Source organism: Ceratotherium simum, chromosome 34 (assembly GCF_057802395.1).
Source record: "Ceratotherium simum simum isolate JZ-2026a chromosome 34, ASM5780239v1, whole genome shotgun sequence".
Lineage (NCBI taxonomy): Eukaryota > Metazoa > Chordata > Mammalia > Perissodactyla > Rhinocerotidae > Ceratotherium > Ceratotherium simum.
In genome coordinates, this window is record NC_141933.1 from 20,440,180 (window position 1) to 20,459,871 (window position 19,692).

General features: G+C 47.8%; 3 protein-coding genes across 5 annotated transcripts; 1 reads left to right on the forward strand and 2 right to left on the reverse strand.

Annotated features, from left to right (window-relative positions):
* Positions 1 to 906: 906 nt before the first annotated feature.
* NDUFS3 (NADH:ubiquinone oxidoreductase core subunit S3) lies at positions 907 to 6,431 on the reverse strand. The gene is made up of 7 exons (XM_004436960.3): positions 6,331 to 6,431; positions 6,155 to 6,220; positions 4,213 to 4,310; positions 3,858 to 4,007; positions 2,590 to 2,715; positions 2,348 to 2,467; positions 907 to 1,158 (listed from the first exon to the last, which is right to left on the reverse strand). The coding sequence occupies exons 1-7, from the start codon at positions 6,395 to 6,397 to the stop codon at positions 991 to 993; spliced, it is 795 nt and encodes a 264-aa protein (XP_004437017.1). The 5' UTR covers positions 6,398 to 6,431; the 3' UTR covers positions 907 to 990.
* Positions 6,289 to 11,262, forward strand: KBTBD4 (kelch repeat and BTB domain containing 4). Of its 3 annotated transcripts, none has more exons than XM_004436958.3 (4): positions 6,289 to 6,563; positions 7,473 to 8,090; positions 8,724 to 8,830; positions 9,303 to 11,262. In XM_004436958.3, the coding sequence occupies exons 1-4, from the start codon at positions 6,545 to 6,547 to the stop codon at positions 10,161 to 10,163; spliced, it is 1,605 nt and encodes a 534-aa protein (XP_004437015.1). In that variant the 5' UTR covers positions 6,289 to 6,544; the 3' UTR covers positions 10,164 to 11,262. The 3 variants fall into 3 exon arrangements, with proteins under 3 accessions (XP_004437015.1, XP_004437016.1, XP_014648074.1); XM_004436959.3 differs by having other exon boundaries at positions 6,534 to 6,668; XM_014792588.2 differs by having other exon boundaries at positions 6,535 to 6,668; positions 7,412 to 8,090.
* PTPMT1 (protein tyrosine phosphatase mitochondrial 1) lies at positions 11,250 to 16,219 on the reverse strand. Its single transcript, XM_004436957.3, has 4 exons — positions 15,852 to 16,219; positions 15,683 to 15,763; positions 13,151 to 13,342; positions 11,250 to 11,595 (listed from the first exon to the last, which is right to left on the reverse strand). Exons 1-4 carry the CDS (start codon positions 16,197 to 16,199, stop codon positions 11,437 to 11,439), a joined length of 780 nt encoding a protein of 259 aa, XP_004437014.3. The 5' UTR covers positions 16,200 to 16,219; the 3' UTR covers positions 11,250 to 11,436.
* Positions 16,220 to 19,692: the final 3,473 nt, after the last annotated feature.

Sequence of the window (19,692 nt, forward strand, 5' to 3'; positions counted from 1 at the left end):
ATGGGAGGGATGTTTAGTTAATTAAAAAAAGGTGTTCGGTAGCAAATAGCTCTAGCTTGGCCCTCCCAAGAGGTAGGAAAGAGCCCAGGCAGTAATGCTACCTTACTATCTGTCCTCACCCCTAAAACATCCTGCAGCTGAGCCCAGCCCCTGACACCCAGCCCAGCCCAGCCTCCAGGGAGCCCCTCAGCAGCCAAGAGCATCAGCCAGCCCTCCAAATGGTGGGCGGGCTGGCTGGGCGGCCCAACAGACAGGCAGAGGCGAGCACTTCCACCTCAGGCACTCGACCAGCAGCTGAACAGACCCCAGACAGGCAGGGGTAAGGAGTCCTGTCCCCTGGAAAACAGACAGGTCTGCAGCTCCTGAGTGTCTTTTGCCCCTGCCCTGGGACCTTTGCTTGCTGACAACATTCTCAGCTCAGGTCAGAGTCCAGGAAGATTCCCTTAGCCCAAGCGTGATGGGCTGTCAGGTCGCGGGGAGCAGGATGCAGAGGTCAAGACTCAGAAATGAGCTGTGGCCCTTCCTGTTGGCTCATGGAACCCTGTGGATGTTTGGATGCGATGAGGGTGGGTGGGGGTTTCCCTGGTTCCATCAGCTGCCACCAGACAGTCTGCTGTGAGGAAGGGCTTCCTCCAGCAGTTGAGACCCCTCCAGTTCTCAGGAGAGACCATGCCACACCCATCCTGAGCCCTGTGGACCATAAGAACTTTGAATTTCAGCTCCAGAATCCCTCTTTCAGAAGTACATCCAGGCCTGCAGGTCACCATGTCTGCAACTGCACCGTTTAGTCCCATTAAAATAAGACTCCCCGTTTGGCAGAGTCTAAGGGAGCGGGGGGGAAAAACCCCTGCCTGCATCTCTCTCCTGAGTCAGCTTCACTTCTCCCCGTGATAAGCACACAGGAAGTGGTGAGTCTAAGTAGGATTTTATTTACATGGACAATCAATTATAGATAAGGCGCTGTCTAGGATCCACATGCCTTCCCTGGAGCTACTTGGTTTCAGGTTTCTTGTCTCCGGCTTCAAGCTTGAGACTCTCAGGGGGCTGGCGATAGGCAGGGAAAGCTTCCCATGGGCTGTTGAGGTCAAACTTGCGGAACTCTTGGGACAGCTCCACCGGCTCGGCCACCACACGCTTCACCTCATCATCATAGCGTAGCTGCAGAAGAAAAGGCAGGCTTGAGCACTGAGCAAGACCTTGTTACGGCCACTGAGGAGCCCACTTTCCCAAAGCCCTGGGTAACTTCCCCTTTACTTCTCTGACCTTGACTCCTGTCCCAGCCACTGTCAGTAAGTCTCTATCCACATCTGTGTTACCCATCAGGTCACATCCCAACCACAGTCCAAAATGGCCTCCACCTCATGCCCTGCCACTACTAGTTAAGCTCCCCTGCCCACCATCCCCACGTCATGAGCTCTGAGCCCCTTTTCTAGCAGAACTGACTTTGCTCACTCATCCACACGCTCTTATAAGGTAATGGTAAGCATCTGCCAGGATTAGGGAGCAAGTCAGTGGCTGAAAAGAGTTAAATCTAAACTGGCAAGCACTCAAGTTCAGGTCCTGTGGCCTTGGCATTATCACCATTGAGATGCAAGGTAGTGGCTTTAGCATGGCTTTTCTTGTTATTGGAGGATCAGCTGGATAAGGTGAAGATAAACAGGTGCTGGCAATGGGACCATGCTCAACACTAAGAAAACAGGAGCTCTTGGGCACTGAAGAGAAGCGCTGGATTGCCACTATCACAACATTTCCAAAAAGTTACTTTGCTACAAAATCAGGTGTGTATGTATACAATAGACCATCTTCCGGCTAATAACCTGCAGCACACGGGTGGTAAAGGAAAGCACTGAAATTTTTATAAGGCCCTTCTAGTCATGTTACCGCTTCTGCCTCTGGCCATTTTCAAGGGCTCAACATTTAGTGTCTTCCCTGTCAGCTGCCTTCTCCAAGATCCAGGGCAGGATAAAATGACACTCCACTTTCAGACCTTGGGGACAGACTAAGTGTGTCCTCAAGACTACCTTGGTCATTAAAATGACCATTACAATAATGGTTAACATCAACTGAACATTTACAATACACCAGGCTTTACACACACATCATTTAGCTCACCACAAATCTATAAGCTAAGTACTATTATTGTTCCCACTTTGCAGATGAGAAAACTGTGTCAGAGAGAAACCAAGTAACTTGCCCTAGATTACACAAGTGGAGCTAAGATTTGAATCAGAGCAAACGCTCCTAAACCACCACCATCCACAGACCATATTTCCTGCCACACCCAGGATCCCCTAGGTTCCCTGCCAGTCCCTCCCTGTGGCTGCTGCCCCAGTTCCAAGGCTCCTACCTCCACATAGCCAGACAGGGGGAAGTCTTTCCGGAAAGGGTGTCCCTCGAAGCCATAGTCTGTCAGGATCCTTCTTAGGTCAGGGTGATTAGCAAAGAAGACTCCAAACATGTCCCAGATCTAGAAAAAGGAGGCCCTCAGGCAACCAGTCCATCACAGCCAACACTAGGTTGAGGGGCTGCACTGCATCCAGTAGTTTCAAACAGTTCCCCAACTCTGGCCCACCATGTCCAGTAACTCACCTCCCTCTCATACCAGTTGGCTGCCTTGTGCACAGAGACAACGGACTCGACGGGCGTCAGCTCATCTGTGTAGGTCTTCACACGGATCCGGGAGTTGAAGCGCAGGGAGAGCAGGTTGTAAACAATCTAGGGAGAACACAGGGAGCTGGAGGACCAGGATGGCCACACGCTGAGGGGTCTGGGGTGGGAGTCCCTGAGGGTGAGCATCAATGATGAGGATATAGGGTAGGTTAGGGTTCCACCCTGTGAACCTGCCTTCTATCCTGAAGCTCAAAACCTTAAGATCCTCCTATACTTAACAACTACTTCCAAAGGCCTAAGCCACATGGTAGCCCAGCATGTCACATGCTCGTCTTTGTTCATGCTACTCCCTTTGTCTGGGATGTCTCCTGACCCTCCCCTCCCCTTGCCCTGATCCTAACTGGGCTAATTCCTGGTCTCCTGGTTTTCATTAAGATTCAGCACAAATGTTCTTTCTCCCTTCAAAGGAGCATCCCAGACGGGGCTAAGTGCCCCTCCTGTGCTCTGACAGCATCTCTCTATCATCCCCTGTGTTATGTTTTATTACAATAAGATGTTCACATGTCCTTCTCCCTTACTAGAGTGTGGGAGACTCCGGGAGGGCAGGTATTGGGTGTTACTTCTCTCTTGATGCCAGGATCTGGCCAACAATAGATGATCAGTAAATATCAATAGCTAAATGTATTGTGTGCTAGCAATCTACCTGTACTACCTCATTTACTCCTCCACAACCACCCTATGAGGTACGGACAACTGCATACTTACTTTGCACATAAGAAAACTAAAACTCACAGCTGGCCCCATGGCTTAACGGTTAAGTGCGTGTGCTCCGCTGGTGGCGGCCCGGGTTCGGATCCCGGGCGCACACGACGCACCATTTCTCCGGCCATGCTGAGGCCGCGTCCCACATAGAGCAACTAGAAGGATGTGCAACTATGACATACAACTGTCTACTGGGGCTTTGGGGGAAAAATAAATAAATAAAATTATAAAAAAAGAAAACTAAAACTCAGAAAAATTAAACAAAATGTTTGAAGTCACACAGCCTGTTAGTGGCAGAGCCAGGGTTCTAACTCGAGGTCTGCCTGATTCTGAGGCCCTGGTTTAACTGCTGTGTTGTATTATTTGACCCTAACTGAAACTAACTGAAACTAAGGAGGCTATGGTTCCCACTGGTAGCTGTCACCCTAAAACTGTTCTGTCCCCTCTCCTTTACTCTCCAAACCTTCTCAAATCTTGTGACTGACCTCAAAACGGTTCTGCCGGGTGGGGATGTCCACTGCCGTCAAGTCAGCCAAGGATTTGAATTGTGCGTTGGTGTGATCCCTGAGGAAAGTGAGCACTGGGATGACCCCCTCAGGATGGATACAGATCTCTAACTCATTGAAGCAGGACACCTGCAGACAGGGAATGGGAGAGAAAAGAGAGCAGAAAGCTCCCGAGGGAGCAGCTACGTTCAGCTGGATTCTCCTGGTTTCAGGCAGAGAAAGAAGCCCAAGTTGGGATGGAGGAGTCTGTGGTTTCTTTGATACCAGGCTGCCCACTCCCCAAGCCCTGAGAACATGGTTCTTTCCCGGACCAAACAACAGTAGTGAATATTACCTGAACTTGTTGGACATATTTGGGCAGGATTTCAGCCACATACTCTCCAAAAGCTGAGAGCTGCTTGTGGGCCACATCATTCCGTGGTCTGACAGTGGCTGGAAGGAGAAGGCACATTTAACAAAGGAACAGAGAAGACAGCACCCAGCCCTGCAGCCACTCTCTTCAGCTTATAAGGGGTGTAGTCTCCCAGCAGGGCTCCCTGAGAACCTTGAGAAAGGTGAGGCCAGAGGATTCCTCTTTCAGGGAATAGGAAGTGATGAAAACTTAGGGAAAATGCCACCTACACAATACAAAAAGACTCTTCTTATTACTGCAGCTGGGGTGTTTGCCTCTTCTCAAAACTACCCCATGGTTCTTCCTTCACAGTGCCTGTGTTTCTGCTAACACAGCATACGTCTCAGCTCTCTTACCAGACTAGGAGCTCTGTAAGCGGGGAACCAGAACTTTTGCTTCTCTGTATCTCCTTACCATCTAGCTCATAGCAAGTTCTCAAGCTAAGAACTTCAGGGTTGAAGAGCCCCCAAACATTATGTAGTTGAAACATTTTTTTTTTTTCGCATAGATGAGGGAACTGAGGCCCAGAAAGGGGAGAAATGCCAGGTCTCCTGATTCCCAGTCAACTCATGTTAACTCATTCATGTGACCCTAAATCACTGGGCACCCACACATCATAGACTGCAGAGTAATGGTTAAGTGTTCTCCACTTTTGACAGCAGGCAGGCCTGCTCTGTCACTTACTAATAATGTGACTAAGTTACTTCTCTGGACTGTTTCCTGATGTATAGTATGAAGATGTGAAAATTAATGAAAGAAACCTCATTTAAAATGGAGTCAGCGGGGCCGGCCCGGTGGCGCAAGTGGTTAAGTGAGCGCGCTCCGCTGCGGCGGCCCGGGGTTCGCTGGTTCGGATCCGGGCGCACACCGACGCACTGCTTGGCAAGCCATGCTGTGGCGGCGTCCCATATAAAGTGGAGGAAGATGGGCATGGATGTTAGCCCAGGGCCGTCTTCCTCAGCAAAAAAAGAGGAGGATTGGCAGATGTTAGCACAGGGCTGATCTCCTCACAAAAAAAAAAAAATAAAAAAAAAATAAAATAAAATAAAATGGAGTCAGCAAGCCCCGTAGGGGAAGCTCTCATGAGCTACCACTCTCTGCTGTCTGCAGACCCCCACCGGAAGAGAGGCTCTTTGCATCTCTGACAGGAAGCTTACTTTACTACTCCAGCAGAAGCAAGACTTTCTCCTTGCCCAGCAACAAGCTCAGCCAATGAGAAACCATCACCACCCTGAACTGTCAGCTTTCCTCCAATGGACTTTGCTTTAAAGCAGCCCCTCCCAATTCCCTCCTTTTTCCCTATAAAGTTTCTCTCCTTTGTTGCCCAACGTGACTTGCCTATGGTTCAGCCATGGACTGCACATTCCGAACTGAAATTCCTCTGCCATTCCCAAATAAACCCATTTTGTTGGTAAAATAACTGGCTGTTTTATTTTTAAGAACCACAAAAAGCATAACACTATCTACCTCATAAGACTGTTGTGAGGACTAAATAAGATCATTCACTAAAACGCTCAGCAAGTTGCCTGGCACACAATAAGCACTCAATTAACCTGAGCTACTATTGTAACAGTGCTCTGAAGCCCAAAGGTTATGTTTCCTGCTCTCAAAGAGCTGACAGTTGAATCAAAAGAAAAGGGAATCATGGAAATGGACCAGGGGCAATCTGGGTCATAACAGAAAAGCGAAAGGGCGTAAGGGCCCAGGGAAGGCCCGATTCCGCCTGCAGAGGGAGAATCACTGCAGTCAGGTCTCCAAGGGCAAGCGGAGATTTGCCAGGAGGATGCAGGGAAGGGCATCCCAGAGCAAGGACAAACATCGGACGGAGGGAACAAAGGGGCCCCCGTCTGTAGTCCCGAGAGGGGCCCGGCCCGCACATACTCACGGCGCGTGTCGGCCGCAGCGCTGTCCGTCCTCACTGGCAGCAACAGCACCGAGGGTCGCCTGGCCGCTGCACCGGGAGAGAAAAGGCACAAGAGCGAGGGTGAGGCCTGAGGGTCTCCCTGCGCTGGGCGCGCCGCTGCTCCTGCCCCAGGCCTCAGTCGACTGAACCCTGCTCACCCCTGGCCAGCGCCACGGCCCCGACGAGACCCCGCCACCAGCCCCTAGCCACCGCCGCCGCCGCCATGTTCTCCAGACGCAGACCAGGCACCCGCGGCAAGACTCACAGGACACGGAGCCCCAAGGGCACGGACCGGAAGCGGAAGTGTGCATCCGATCCTCTTCCGGGCGGACGTGGGGCCGGAAGCAAAGGTTCCGGATTCCGGGCTTCGGAATGAAAGGAGGGAACGCAGGTGAGAAAGCGAAGCGGGCAGGTGGGGAAACCGTGAGGTGAGCGTGGCCCTAGCTTGGTGTGACAGAGCCTGGAGAGAAGGCGAGGATCCTAAAGAAGCGGACGGGTGAGAAGAGGGGAAGGGGCGAGGGTTCTGGGTTACACATTCCACACCCCTCCCCCGCTCCCTGAGCTAAGCTTTGACGAGGGCCGCCGGGCAGGGCGGGTTGGGGGAGTGGAGGAGAACGGTTTCCCTGGCGACCGTTTCCCAGGCGACTCCTGGTGGAGCGGGGACTCTGCTCTGGGCGATAGCCCTCCTCGGCCCCCGGGCTGGGGGCGGCGGCCTGTCTCGAGTTCTGGGACGCAGCCTTGGGGAGTGATGAGGGCGAGTGGGGGAGAAGCTCAGAAACGAGCGTGTGGGCTGACCCATGTCCCAGGCCAATCCTCCCACTGGAAAGTCCGTACTGCGTGGGGGGCGGGAGGGGCTGGACACAAGGACATAGGGGTCTTTTTGGTCTGGTTCTACTGCCCCGAGCCTCACTAGTTTTATGCCCAGTAGTTGTTTGCTTAGTAAGGCTTTTTGCCAGGCTTTTAAGATAACAGGCTGCTTCCAGCCCCTTGCTTTCATGTGTTGACCTAAATACCAATCTTTTGTTACGTCATGGAGAGGAACATTCCGTGTTTTCTCAGGGAAACGTCCAGAGTAGGACATTTTGTTGATTTCATTAGGGATGGGGTGCCACTGCAGGAGAATGAACACAGCTTTTGTTGAAGGAGAGCATCAGAGATGTTCTTGGCAGAGCCAGGACTAAGGCCAGTCTGGACCCACTTTGCTCTCACTTTTCCCTTCTCCCTCCCTGAATTGGACAGTTGGCTTCATCAGCTGTGGCTGTGGATTCCCCAAGTTACGCAGGGTGGTGTTGCTTTGCAGACAGCTGGCAGAGAGAGAAGCTGGCCACCATGGAGTCACCAGAGGAGCCTGGAGCGTCTATGGATGAGAACTACTTTGTGAACTACACTTTCAAAGATCGGTCACACTCAGGCCGTGTGGCTCAGGGCATCATGAAACTGTGTCTGGAGGAAGAGCTCTTTGCTGATGTCACCATTTCAGTGGAAGGCCGGGAGTTTCAGCTCCACCGGCTGGTCCTCTCAGCTCAGAGCTGCTTCTTCCGGTCCATGTTCAGTTCCAACCTGAAGGAGGCCCACAACCGGATGATTGTGCTGCAGGATGTCAGCGAGTCTGTTTTCCAGCTCCTGGTTGATTATATCTACCACGGGACTGTGAAACTCCGAGCTGATGAGCTTCAGGAAATTTATGAGGTGTCAGACATGTATCAGCTGACATCTCTCTTTGAGGAATGTTCTCGGTTTTTGGCGCGCACAGTGCAGGTGGGGAACTGTCTTCAGGTGATGTGGCTGGCAGATCGGCACAGTGATCCTGAGCTCTACACTGCTGCCAAGCACTGTGCCAAGGCCCACCTTGCCCAGCTGCAGAGCACAGAGGAATTTCTCCACTTGCCCCACCATCTCCTCACTGATATCATCTCAGGTAAGTTGAGGGAGGGGTGTGATGTTCAGTGGATGTTCTAGTTCAGGAGAAAGGAACCTTCAGGCTTCCTGGTGTAAGTTTCCATTATTCCTGGTAGGAATTTAGAAACTTTCTGAGAGAGATTGAGTTGACATTTCGTGTAGCTGCTCTCAGAGACACAGTGCCTCGCAGAGGAAGAAGCCAGGAAAATAAAAGCAACAGCACTTAACCCACAAGAGGTAGTGAGGAGCTATTTGTATTTATGTGCATAAGTGTTCTCAGTCCTGCAATTTGCACATACCTGTGGGACTAGTTAGCTAAGTCAATTGATGATGAGTCAGGATATCTAAAAAACTTGTTAAGTGATGGGCCAACTTTAGGTAAAATCCTGACCCTGCAAGGGAGGTATAATCACACTGTAGGTGTGAGCTCTGTAGCCTAGTAGATTGCTCCCATGGCAAATGGGAGCGTAATAAGGCATCCATTTTGACTAAAAGAAACACGGCAATTTTAGGTTAATTTCTCATACACATACATATACATACATGGTGGTAGTCGAACAAAGTGGTTCATGGCTTTAAAGCCCTTGGCTGTAAATTTCTCTTTCGGATTGTCGGATTACCATTGACCGTGCCTTTCCTCTGGCTCTCACAGATGGAGTTCCATGTTCCCAGAACCCAACAGAGGCAATAGAAGCCTGGATCAATTTTAATAAAGAGGAAAGAGAGGCTTTTGCAGAGTCACTCAGGACTAGCTTGAAGGTAAGGCAGATTTCTTTATGGTTGGGACATGATAATATCCATGCATTCCAGCCGTCAATTGGCCTGGCCTCTTTGATGGCCGGTAAGTAATTCGTCTCTGGCTTGAAGTTGATAAGAGCTGGGGAGGAGAATGTGTGCGTGAGCCCAGAAGCCGCCAGCCTCTGAGCTCCAAAGCTCCTTGACAGAACTGCTTTCATCGTTGCGTTAACAATCCTCAACACCCTCTGTCTGAAGCACCAGCTCATGACAGTTTTAACAAAGCTAGAAGGATGAGTGCAACAGACTCTCTGCCCCAGCACAAAATGCCTGAAAGAAAGTGGTTGGAGGAGAGGCAGGATGACATGTAGTAACTAAGGGGAGTAAGTTAGCACAGGATACAAATGTATGGTCCAGGACCTTAAGGATATGTGTCTCAGCTGAGCCTTAGCTTAGAACTGCTAGATATCATTTATAATTTTAATTTTGCCAATAGGAAATTGGGGAGAATGTGCACATTTACCTGATCGGGAAAGGGTCATCTCGTACCCACTCGTTGGCTGTGTCCTTGCACTGTGCGGAAGATGACTCCATCAGTGTAAGTGGCCAAAACAGTTTGTGCCACCAGATCACTGCAGCCTGCAAGCACGGTGGAGACTTGTATGTGGTGGGAGGGTCCATCGCACGGCGCATGTGGAAGTGCAACAATGCCACCGTGGACTGGGAGTGGTGTGCGCCTTTGCCCCGGGACCGGCTGCAGCACACCCTGGTGTCTGTGCCCGGGAAAGATGCCATCTATTCACTGGGTGGCAAGACACTGCAGGATACCCTCTCCAATGCAGTTATCTATTACCGGGTAGGTGATAACGTTTGGACAGAGACAACCCAGCTAGAGGTGGCTGTGTCAGGGGCCGCTGGTGCCAACCTCAACGGGATCATCTATTTACTAGGGGGGGAGGAGAATGACCTGGACTTCTTTACCAAACCTTCCCGACTCATCCAGTGCTTTGACACAGAGACAGACAAGTGCCACGTGAAGCCCTATGTGCTGCCCTTCGCAGGCTGCATGCACGCAGCTGTGCACAAGGATCTGGTGTTCATCGTGGCTGAAGGGGACTCCCTGGTGTGCTACAATCCCCTGCTAGACAGCTTTACCCGGCTTTGCCTTCCTGAGGCTTGGAGCTCTGCCCCATCCCTCTGGAAGATCGCCAGCTGTAACGGGAGCATCTATGTTTTTCGGGACCGATATAAAAAGGGGGATGCCAACACCTACAAGCTTGACCCTGCCACTTCAGCTGTAACTGTCACCAGAGGCATTAAAGTGCTGCTTACCAATTTGCAGTTTGTGTTGGCCTAAGGCTCTAGGGGGGAAGAGCAGCTGACTTTTGTCCTCCCCTTTTCCAGCACCTTACCCATCCAAACTGGAAGTCCCCAAGGTCCTAACTCAGTACTGTGTTATTTCTTGGCACATGTTAGCAAGGCAGCACCTTAGCCCTTCCCTGAACCCATAGGGTGTTCCGTTTGGGGCTTTCTAGACTCAGCTGGCTGCTTGAACTGAGAGTAGGCGAGCCTGTTCCCTGCTCTCCCCTGGTAATCCTGTGCCTCACTACAGATTGCTTAGAGCAAGCCTCTTCTCAGATCTTAGGCACAGCCTCCCCTCCTTACCTGATCACTGTTAAATAGAAGCACCTTGATCCCAGGACAGAAGGAAAGATGCCCAGTCTTCCTGTTTTTCTGTAGCCTGCAAAGTGGCTAGTTGGTAATTTTTCCACAAAGAATTAGGTGTTAGAGTGGTTGGGAGAATGGACTAAGCTGAAGGTGTCCTTCACCAGCAAGTCAACTCTAGAATTCAGGACGTTCCGTCTATTGTTTTCTCATCTACCTGTCAGGAAATGCATACTTTGGTTTTATTTTTGGCTTATTCCAAGGAGTAAGCCAGAAAGAAGCAGAGAGGATTATTTCTGATTAATAGCAGAAACTTTTTTCAAACTCAAATATATAAGCTCTCTACTCTTGTAAAAGCTCTAAGCTAAGTCAAGAGCTAGGAACTGTTCATACAAATAAAAGTTTTTCAAAGGATATGTGTGTCTGTTTTGAATTCTGAAGGGGTGACTTCCTAAGGGAAACTAATTACATACCCACGCGTTTCTACATCAGCCACAATCTTGATTGAATCCCATACTTCCTTTTCTACGTACAGGATCACTGCTCCAAAAGTGAGGAGAGCCCGACAGGGCCAGTGAATTGGGATTCTGACAGTGGCGAAGAGCCCAAGCTGAGTATTTCTCCCCTCTTTGCCTCGTGTTAAATGTCTCTGAGTTATGGTGCTAAATATCACCAGGCACAACATTAGATGCACAATAATTTCTTTGACCCTATTCAAGAAATACCCTCATCCCTCTCCCATATCCCCATACTCCGTGAATAGAAGCCACACTGAATCTTTCTAGCCATACAACAGTGTTATTTCAGGCAAGTGAAACAAGACAAAGGAAGTAAAATTATCCATTACTTAACACATTTCTGTTATGTCAAGTCTGGGCTCAAGTCCCTTTGGTCCTGTTAAACTTTTTTATTCTGTAGCAAGCAGGGTTGTCCTGAGTTCTTTCTAATCCACGTATCCGCGTACTTCATGTCTCTGATGTGTGACAAGTCTCATCCTTGTCTGCCCCTGCAGTAATCTCCTTGTGGAACTCTTTGAGAACCTCAAATTGGCCAGGTCTGATGTAGATGTGTGACCGGATCTTGGCGATGGCCCCTACAGCCTCCTCTGGGCTCCAGTTGTGCACCTGAAGAACAGGGGTGGGAAAGCAGAGAAAGAAAGGGGCGGGTGTTAAGGGGTTCTTGACCTAATGACAAGTGCTAAAGGGCTCCCACAATTTCATTTTTTAAAAACCTACATTTTGGGGAGTTAAAAGCCTTGCCTCATATATTATAAATGGGAGAGCACTTGAACCCCTCAGTCAACCAGTTGCACAGTATCATGCAACAGACTGGGGCACAAGGCAGTCTTTCTACCTAATTCTTGCTTTGCCAAATCCTGAAAAAAGAAAGTTGAACATGTGAGGCTGAGATCCTAGATTCAAGCCTGCCTAGGCCTACTAGATGTCCTCTCTGAGAGGAACCATTGGGTACAAGTTTCCTGGAAAGAGTTAGTTGTACAGTAGATGTTTTTATGCAACTTGCTACCATGGCTAGAAAAACAGAGCACTTTTTAAATTTAACTAGGAGGGTTATCTTTGTGTCCTAAGGATAGTTATTGGTTTAGAACTCAACAGAGCCAGGAAAATATAGATTTCTAGCCTGCTGGTTCAATTCTCACTTGGCCCAAAATATCCTCCTGAGACCCTGTTTCCAGCAAACAGAGTCCTAATGACCAAAGCTTTAGTATTGTTAAATCATATGCCCAGCAGTCCACAGTAACACAAACAAGGCCAGGCTGGCTATCTTGACATTTCCTTTTTCCTTAAACTATCCACATGACTTAGTAAATGCTCTGAAGGGGCCAGACAGGTAACAAAAATGAGTCAAGCTGCAGCATATAACAGAATGACCAACTAGACAGTGTTTGCTTCTAAAGATTTCTAAAAGCATCTCATCTGCCAATCATAACAAATTAACAAGCAAAATTCCATTGGATCTTCGGTTTCTAGAAGCCAGTGTCCAGAACTTTACTCTGAAATACGTGAAGAAATCTGAGTACTCGAGGGCTGTAAGTGATCAGCACTATTTACAATACTAGATTCCCTGACATGCTATTTATAACAAGTGTTTCTAGCCTTTTCCTGGTGTTTTTTTTTTTTTAATTTTTTTAAAGATTTTATTTATTCATGTTTTTCCCCCCAAAGCCCCAGTAGATAGTTGTATGTCGTAGGTTCACATCCTTCTAGTTGCTGTACGTGGGACTCAGCCTCGCGCTGGACGGAGAAGTGGTGCCTTGGGGCGCGCCCGGGATCCGAACCCGGGCCGCCAGCATCAGAGCGCACGCACTTAACCGCTAAGCCACAGAGCCGGCCCCTTTTCCTGGTGTTAACATCCTTTGCAACTCCATTTTTGTGAGTGCCTGCTGTAGGTCAGTGCTTGCCAGACTTTCTTATTCAAGCTTCATAACACATTTAGCTTGAGGAAAGTGAACATCAGAGAGGGGAAGCCACTTTTGCCTGAGGTCACACAACTGGTAGGTGGCAAAGCCAGGGGTCAGCTTATCTGCAAAGCTCAGGTGCTTTCCACCTCCCAACAGCCTGAAGTTGGGGACATGGCTCCTTCCAGCAAGGCTGGCCAGTAGACCATGCTACTGAAGTTCTGGAAATCTGCTATAAATGGGACCGGAAAGACCTTTCCTACCTGAATCAGATACGCTGCCACCATAGTGGCACTTCTGGAGCGGCCAGCCTTACAATGCACGTAGACACACTGGCCCAGCGACTGGTACTTGAGAGCAAACTGGACTCCTTTCTGGAGGTTAGCCAAGGTTGGGATTCCAGTCATGTCTACTGTGCTGAGCCGCAGCTGCTCGACTCCTACTTTCTTCCACTCCTGGAACCAGGTCCACCAGCAAAACAAAGAGAATGAAAAAAGCCTAATGTGAGTGGTATGAAGATGGGCTCCCAAGAGGAAGCAAAGCAACAAGGAAGCTTCAGGGTTTACTACAATGTGAATATACAGTTTACTGTTTTCTAAACAAGAAACTTCTTACAGAAATGTCTTTAAAATGGCTGACCTACATGGTTGGTCTTTCACCAAACAGTTGTGCTGCTGAGTTAGAATTATGTCCAAGATTTAAAGTGTTCTTAAAGTACCCTTTGGGTACTTGAATCTTTAGCTGCAAAAATATTACCTGTATAAAATTCATCTACAAAGGTTGTGTAACTGTTTTTGCATAATCTTGGCACCTGTGCAGTGATTCAGCTGCAGGGTTGGGCTACGGTATTTTGCAAGAGCTTTCTATTTCTCTGTCCACAGGTCTCCTCTTTTTTACCACTTTTTTTTGAGAGGACGTGGTAGAAAATAGTTATTTTTAAAATTAAAACACACCTACCTTTGTTAGTGCAATACTATCACTTAAGAAGAAGAAGAAATAAGAGAAATAAGGCCTCTGGTAAATGGGCAATTGTTTTTTTTTGCTTTAAGACATCATATGGGGAGGGCCGGCCCTGTGGCTTGGTGGTTAAGTGCGCGCGCTGCGATGCTGGCGGCCCGGGTTCGGATCCCGGGTGCGCATCGAGGCACCACTTCTCCGTTCATCCTGAGGCCGAGTCCCACATACAGCAACTAGAAGGATGTGCAGCTACGACACACAACTATCCACTGGGGCTTTGGGGGGAAAAAATAAAATAAATAAAATCTTTAAAAAAAAAAAAAAAAAAAAAGACATCATATGGGTTCCAGCTACTCTTATTAATCTCTTTAGCTGGAACCAGAGATTTTATGACTCTGAATGAAGGTCAATATTTTATACTCCTCATGAAATTAACAAAAAACAGCAGTTTTGCAACATGTGGCTTATGCATCAATTACACGAGAAACACCAGGGGAGCCTGATCAATATTCAGATTCCTAGGCCCACCCTAAAGTTCCTGACTCAGAATCGCCGGGGGTTGTACCTAGGAATCTGCTATTTGAACAAGACTGCCATTCGTAGATCATTCGTAGGCATATTAAAATGTGAGAACCACTGCCTTGGAGACTTCTTTTCTCTCGGCTAGTGGGATAATATAGTCACATGGTACAAATGTCAAAGCCTCACATTCAGAGACCAAGCACTTTTTGTGACTCCTCTTGCTCTGCAGAACGGACCACACTAAGGAACATTTACCATTTTGGCTAATAACTCCAATAACTCCTGGCTAATAACTTTGCCTTGTGGCAAAGTACTTTGGGAAATCCAAGGAACTATTATCCATTCCTTAAAAATGTATGCCATCACTAATCTATATATATATATATATTTTGTGTGTGTGGGTGTGTGTGTGTGTGTGTGTGTGTGTGTGAGAGGAAGATCAGCCCTGAGCTAACATCCGTGCCAATCCTCCTCTTTTTGCTGAGGAAGATGGGCCCTGAGCTAACATCTGTTGCCAACCCTCCTCCTTTTTTCCCCTTCTTCTCCCCAAAGCCCCAGGAGATAGTTGTGAGTCACAAATATTTTTAAGATTTCCAAAAATCTACTGGATGAAACAACAGCATCTTCATCAGGCTATATCAATACAGTAAACAAGAAAGATAATTGTGTAGTGCTAACAGATGTCAGACACTATAAAGATCTGGCAATGTCTAATAACCATTGTGGTGAGTTCCACAAACAAGCATTCACATTTAATGAAACTTATGTTTTAGGCCTGAACTTTGGATGACAGTGCTTTAGAGTTCCACTATATCTCTAACATATGAATAATAATTCCCTCAAATCAGAGCCAAATGAACCCTATGCAGTTTTTCAACGGTTTGTTTTATGATAAATTTAATCTGGTGGGGGGGATGGGGGGTTATCTTTTCTTCTCACAGTTTGTAGGCCTTCATCTTGAATGCCTGTGGCAGGGCCTGATCCATACTTAGTGCTCAGTAAGTGCTGAATGAATGAAATCAGCAAGCCATAGAAAAGCTGCCTTTCAATTTTGGTTACTGATTTGAGTTACCGAAATTAAGAGTACATTTGTGCACAAAGGAGTAGTCAGACTTTGTCAACTCTACTTGTAAATGCCTCTCACATCAGTTTCTACTTCACAATTAGTTTCTACCTCCAGCCGCAGCCATTTAAGCTTAGAGGACCAGACCCTCCTTCTGAGGAGGCAGAAAAGCCTGGGACACCTGTCTCTGGGTCACGGTCACCTGCTGCGCCCCCTCCCCAGCTGCCCCCCCGCCCCGACCCCGGCCTCTCACCTTGGCGGAGTTGCACAGGAACCTCGTCTCATACTCCTCGTTCATGGTGATCACCCCGCGCACGTTCTCGTCCTGCACCAGCTGCCGAGGCAAAGAGGGGGCTCAGACAGGGCCGCGGGGCCGGGGCGGCGCTCGCCCGCTCCCAGGCCGGCCTCCCGGCCCGGCTCACCCGGCGCGTCATGCTCCGCAGCGGCAGCGCGCCCAGCAGCACGGTGGGGTCGATGCGGTGGTACCAGTCGCGGTGCGCGCGGCCCGGCGCCTTCCCGCGGAACACGGTGTACAGCAGCGTCGGGTAGAAGAGCACCCGCGCCAGGCCGGCCTCCAGGAACGCCGCCATCCTGCCCCGCTCGACGTAGCGCAGCGCCGACCCGCCCGCCCCGGGGCTCGCGGTCCCCGGCCGCGAGGAGACCCAGAGAGGCGGCGAGTCGTCCGCGGCCTCCCGCGTAGGCGCCGGGACCTGGGGCCCGGCCGCCCGGGACTCCGCGGGACAGCCTGGGGCCCCCGGGGCGGGGACCATGGCTCAGGAGGAGGGGCCGCCGACCGCGGGGGAGGGACCGGGGATTCCTGCGCGGGAAACCGAGTCCCCGCCGAGGGAGGGCGCGTCTTGGGCCAGAGGCCTGTGACTCTGCCGCATGTGAAACTGTGACCCCTGCCTGTGGCCAGTGACCCCAGGTGAGGGGGGCTCTGGCCCCTGCGTGTGGAACTGTGACCCCGGCCGAGGGAGGCGGGGCCCTGGCCCATGGCAAGTGGGCCTGTGACACTTCCCCCAACCCCCGACCAGAGGGAGGTGGCTGTGACCCCAGGTGAGGATGTGACCCCATCGAAGGGGAGACAAGACCAGGAAGAGACTCTGGTAGGGGCCTGAGGGGAGAGTGGAAGGGGCTTTGGGCTTTTAAGCAGAGGGGCCACCTTGCCCCTCTGATCCTGGGCCTGATCCTGGGCAAACGGGACCTGGGTTGATATGGCCCTTCCTACACCCCCATCCGCCTGAATTCATGGCTCCCTCCTCCTGACCGAACCGCAGTATATATACTTATTATGACAAATAAATAAATATATCTATAATATATTATGAAAATATATTAATAAATCATTAAAAATATGATAAGCTTAAATATAAAACCCACAACCTACAAAGAGGTAAGAGGAATGGATGTAATGCTGGTTATTTACATTTAAATAGTTCTCTGAAACATGCATCTGGTGCTTTTAAAAAAGGTTTATTTTCTCCTTGTAAAAGTAATACATACTCATAACGACTGGAAAATACAGGAAAGTAGAATTTACTTTAATCACCCATAACCCTACCACCTCAAACATATTTATTTTTTCCTCCAATTTTCTATGTGTACCACTTAAAAATTTTTTATAACAGCTTTATTGAGATATAATTCACCTACCCTAGAATTCACCCATTTAAAGTGTATAGCTCAATGGTTTTTAGTGTATTCAGAGTTGTGCAACCATCACTACAAACAATTTTAGAACATTTTCATCATTCCCCCCTAAAAAAACCCCATATTCATTAGTAATCACGTGCTATTTCCCTCCAACCCCCAGCCCTTGACAACCACTAATTTACTTTCCATCTCTATAGATTTGCCTATTCTGGACATTTCAGATAAATGGAGTCATACAATATGTGGTCCTTTGTGACTGGCTTCTTTCGCTTAACATAATGTTTTCAAGATTCATCCATGTAGCATGGTATCAGTACTGTATTTCTTTTTATTGCCAAATAATGTTCCATTGTAGGGATATACCACATTTTGTTTCTCCATTTATCAATTGATAGACATCTGAGTTGTTTCCACTTTTTGGTTATTTTGAATAATGCTGCTGTGAACATTCATATACAAGTTTTTGTGTGGACACAAGTTTTCATTTCTCTTGGCTGCCTGCCGAAGAGTGGAATTGTTGGGTCATATGGTAACACTATGTGGTCTGTGTGTACCATTTTAAAAAACCATTGTAATTATGTCAATAAAATTTTGTATCACGATTTTTTTTCCTAAATGTTGTGCTATAAGCACTTTCTGTATTTTTACGTTGTCTTTATCATTTATAATGAACCTATTTACTACACTATAATGTGATCATTTTCCTGTTATTAGACAGGAAAATTCAAGATATTTTCAAATTTTTGTTATTATAAAATATTTCCAGCATGAAAAGTTTTTTCTATATTTAATTCTGTTTTCTGGGCCGGCCCCGTGCCTTAGCGGTTAAGTGCGTGTGCTCCGCTACTGGCGGCCCGGGTTCGGATCCCGAGCACGCACCGACTCACTGCTTCTCTGGCCATGCTGAGGCCGTGTCCCACATACAGCAGCTAGAAGGATGTGCAACTATGACATACAACTATCTACTGGGGCTTTGGGGAAAAAAAAAAGGAGGAGGATTAGCAATAGATGTTAGCTCAGAACCAGTATTCCTCAGCAAAAAGAGGAGGATTAGCACAGATGTTAGCTCAGGGCTGATCTTCCTCACCAAAAAAAAAAAAAAATTCTATTTTCTATGTTTAGAATTACTGTATTAGGATAGGTTCCTAAAAATGAAATTACTATGTCAAAGGATCATTTACAATTTTTGCTTTATATAAAGTATATAACCTGAAAAGTTCCATCCTTACCCTCAAACCCACTCTTCAGAAATAGATTTTTTCTTTTTTCTTTTTTTTGCTGAGGAAGATTCACCCTGAGCTAACATCTGTACCAATCTTCCTCTATTTAGTATGTGGGTCACCGCCACAGCGTGGCTGATGAGTAGGTGTAGGGTTCGGGATCCGAACCCGTGAACCTGGGCCACCGAAGCAGAGCGTGCTGAACTTTAACCACTACGCCATGGGGCCAGCCCCTAGAAATACAGATTTTTACACACATATTTTCCCAACATTTCGTGATGAACATTTTCATAATAAAAAACTGAATAAATTGAACAGGAAAAACCCATATAGCCACCATCTAAATTCTATAATTAACATTTTATTTTTTGTCTTATCACATAGTCACCCATTAATCCATCCTATTTTTGATACATTTAAAATATATATATTTTATAAAAATGCACTTATTCTATATTTACTGTTCTGTAATTTGCTTTGTTCTCTCAACAATATAAGTATTATGCCATGTCAATATAGATAGGTGTACATTTACTTTATCCTTTTCAAAGAGTTACATTGTATTCCAATATATGGATATCAATTCAATTCAAAAATATTTATTGGGTGGCCTGTATATTCCAGACAATATTCCAGCACTTGGACACATCAGTGCACAGTATCAATGAAGATTCCCACCCTCTCTTGCCTTTTCTGTGTGAACTGTATTTTCGGGTAACCAAATATCCCCAGTTGGTGAGGGAAAGTTCTTCTTTACAGCAGCCTTCCTATTAATAAGTGTGGAAGGAATAATAAAATTAGAAACTCAGTATTTTGCATTCCAGCTAATAAATGTGGAACAAATGATAGAATTAGAAACTCAGCATTTTGCAATCCTTAGTGAAATAATTGATCCAGTCAATGGTCATTAATGGATAAAAGCATTCAATGAAACACTGATAGGAAACTTTACCAAGGGAAGATCAGGCTGAGGCCACCAGAAACGCTGATTAATCTCTGAATCACTAAAAGCAGGACAACCTGACATTATAGGCCTCCAGCTGTGATGCAGCATGATGCTCATAGCACCAACCTCAAGAAAATCAAACCTGAATTTAACCAGGCCTCAAGAGCCAACTTTCTTTTTTTTTCTTTTTAAAATTTTTTTTAATTTATTTATTTTTCCCCTAAAGCCCCAAGCGATAGTTGTAAGTCATAGTTGCACATTCTTCTAGTTGCTGTATGTGGGACGCGGCCTCAGCATGGCCGGAGAAGCAGTGCGTCTGTGCGCGCCCGGGATCCGAACCCGGGCAGCCTGCATCGGAGCGCACGCACTTAACCGCTAAGCCACGGGGCCGGCCCATGAGCCTACTTTCATTTCCAGGAAACATAGGCAATAGAGGGGTAAGTT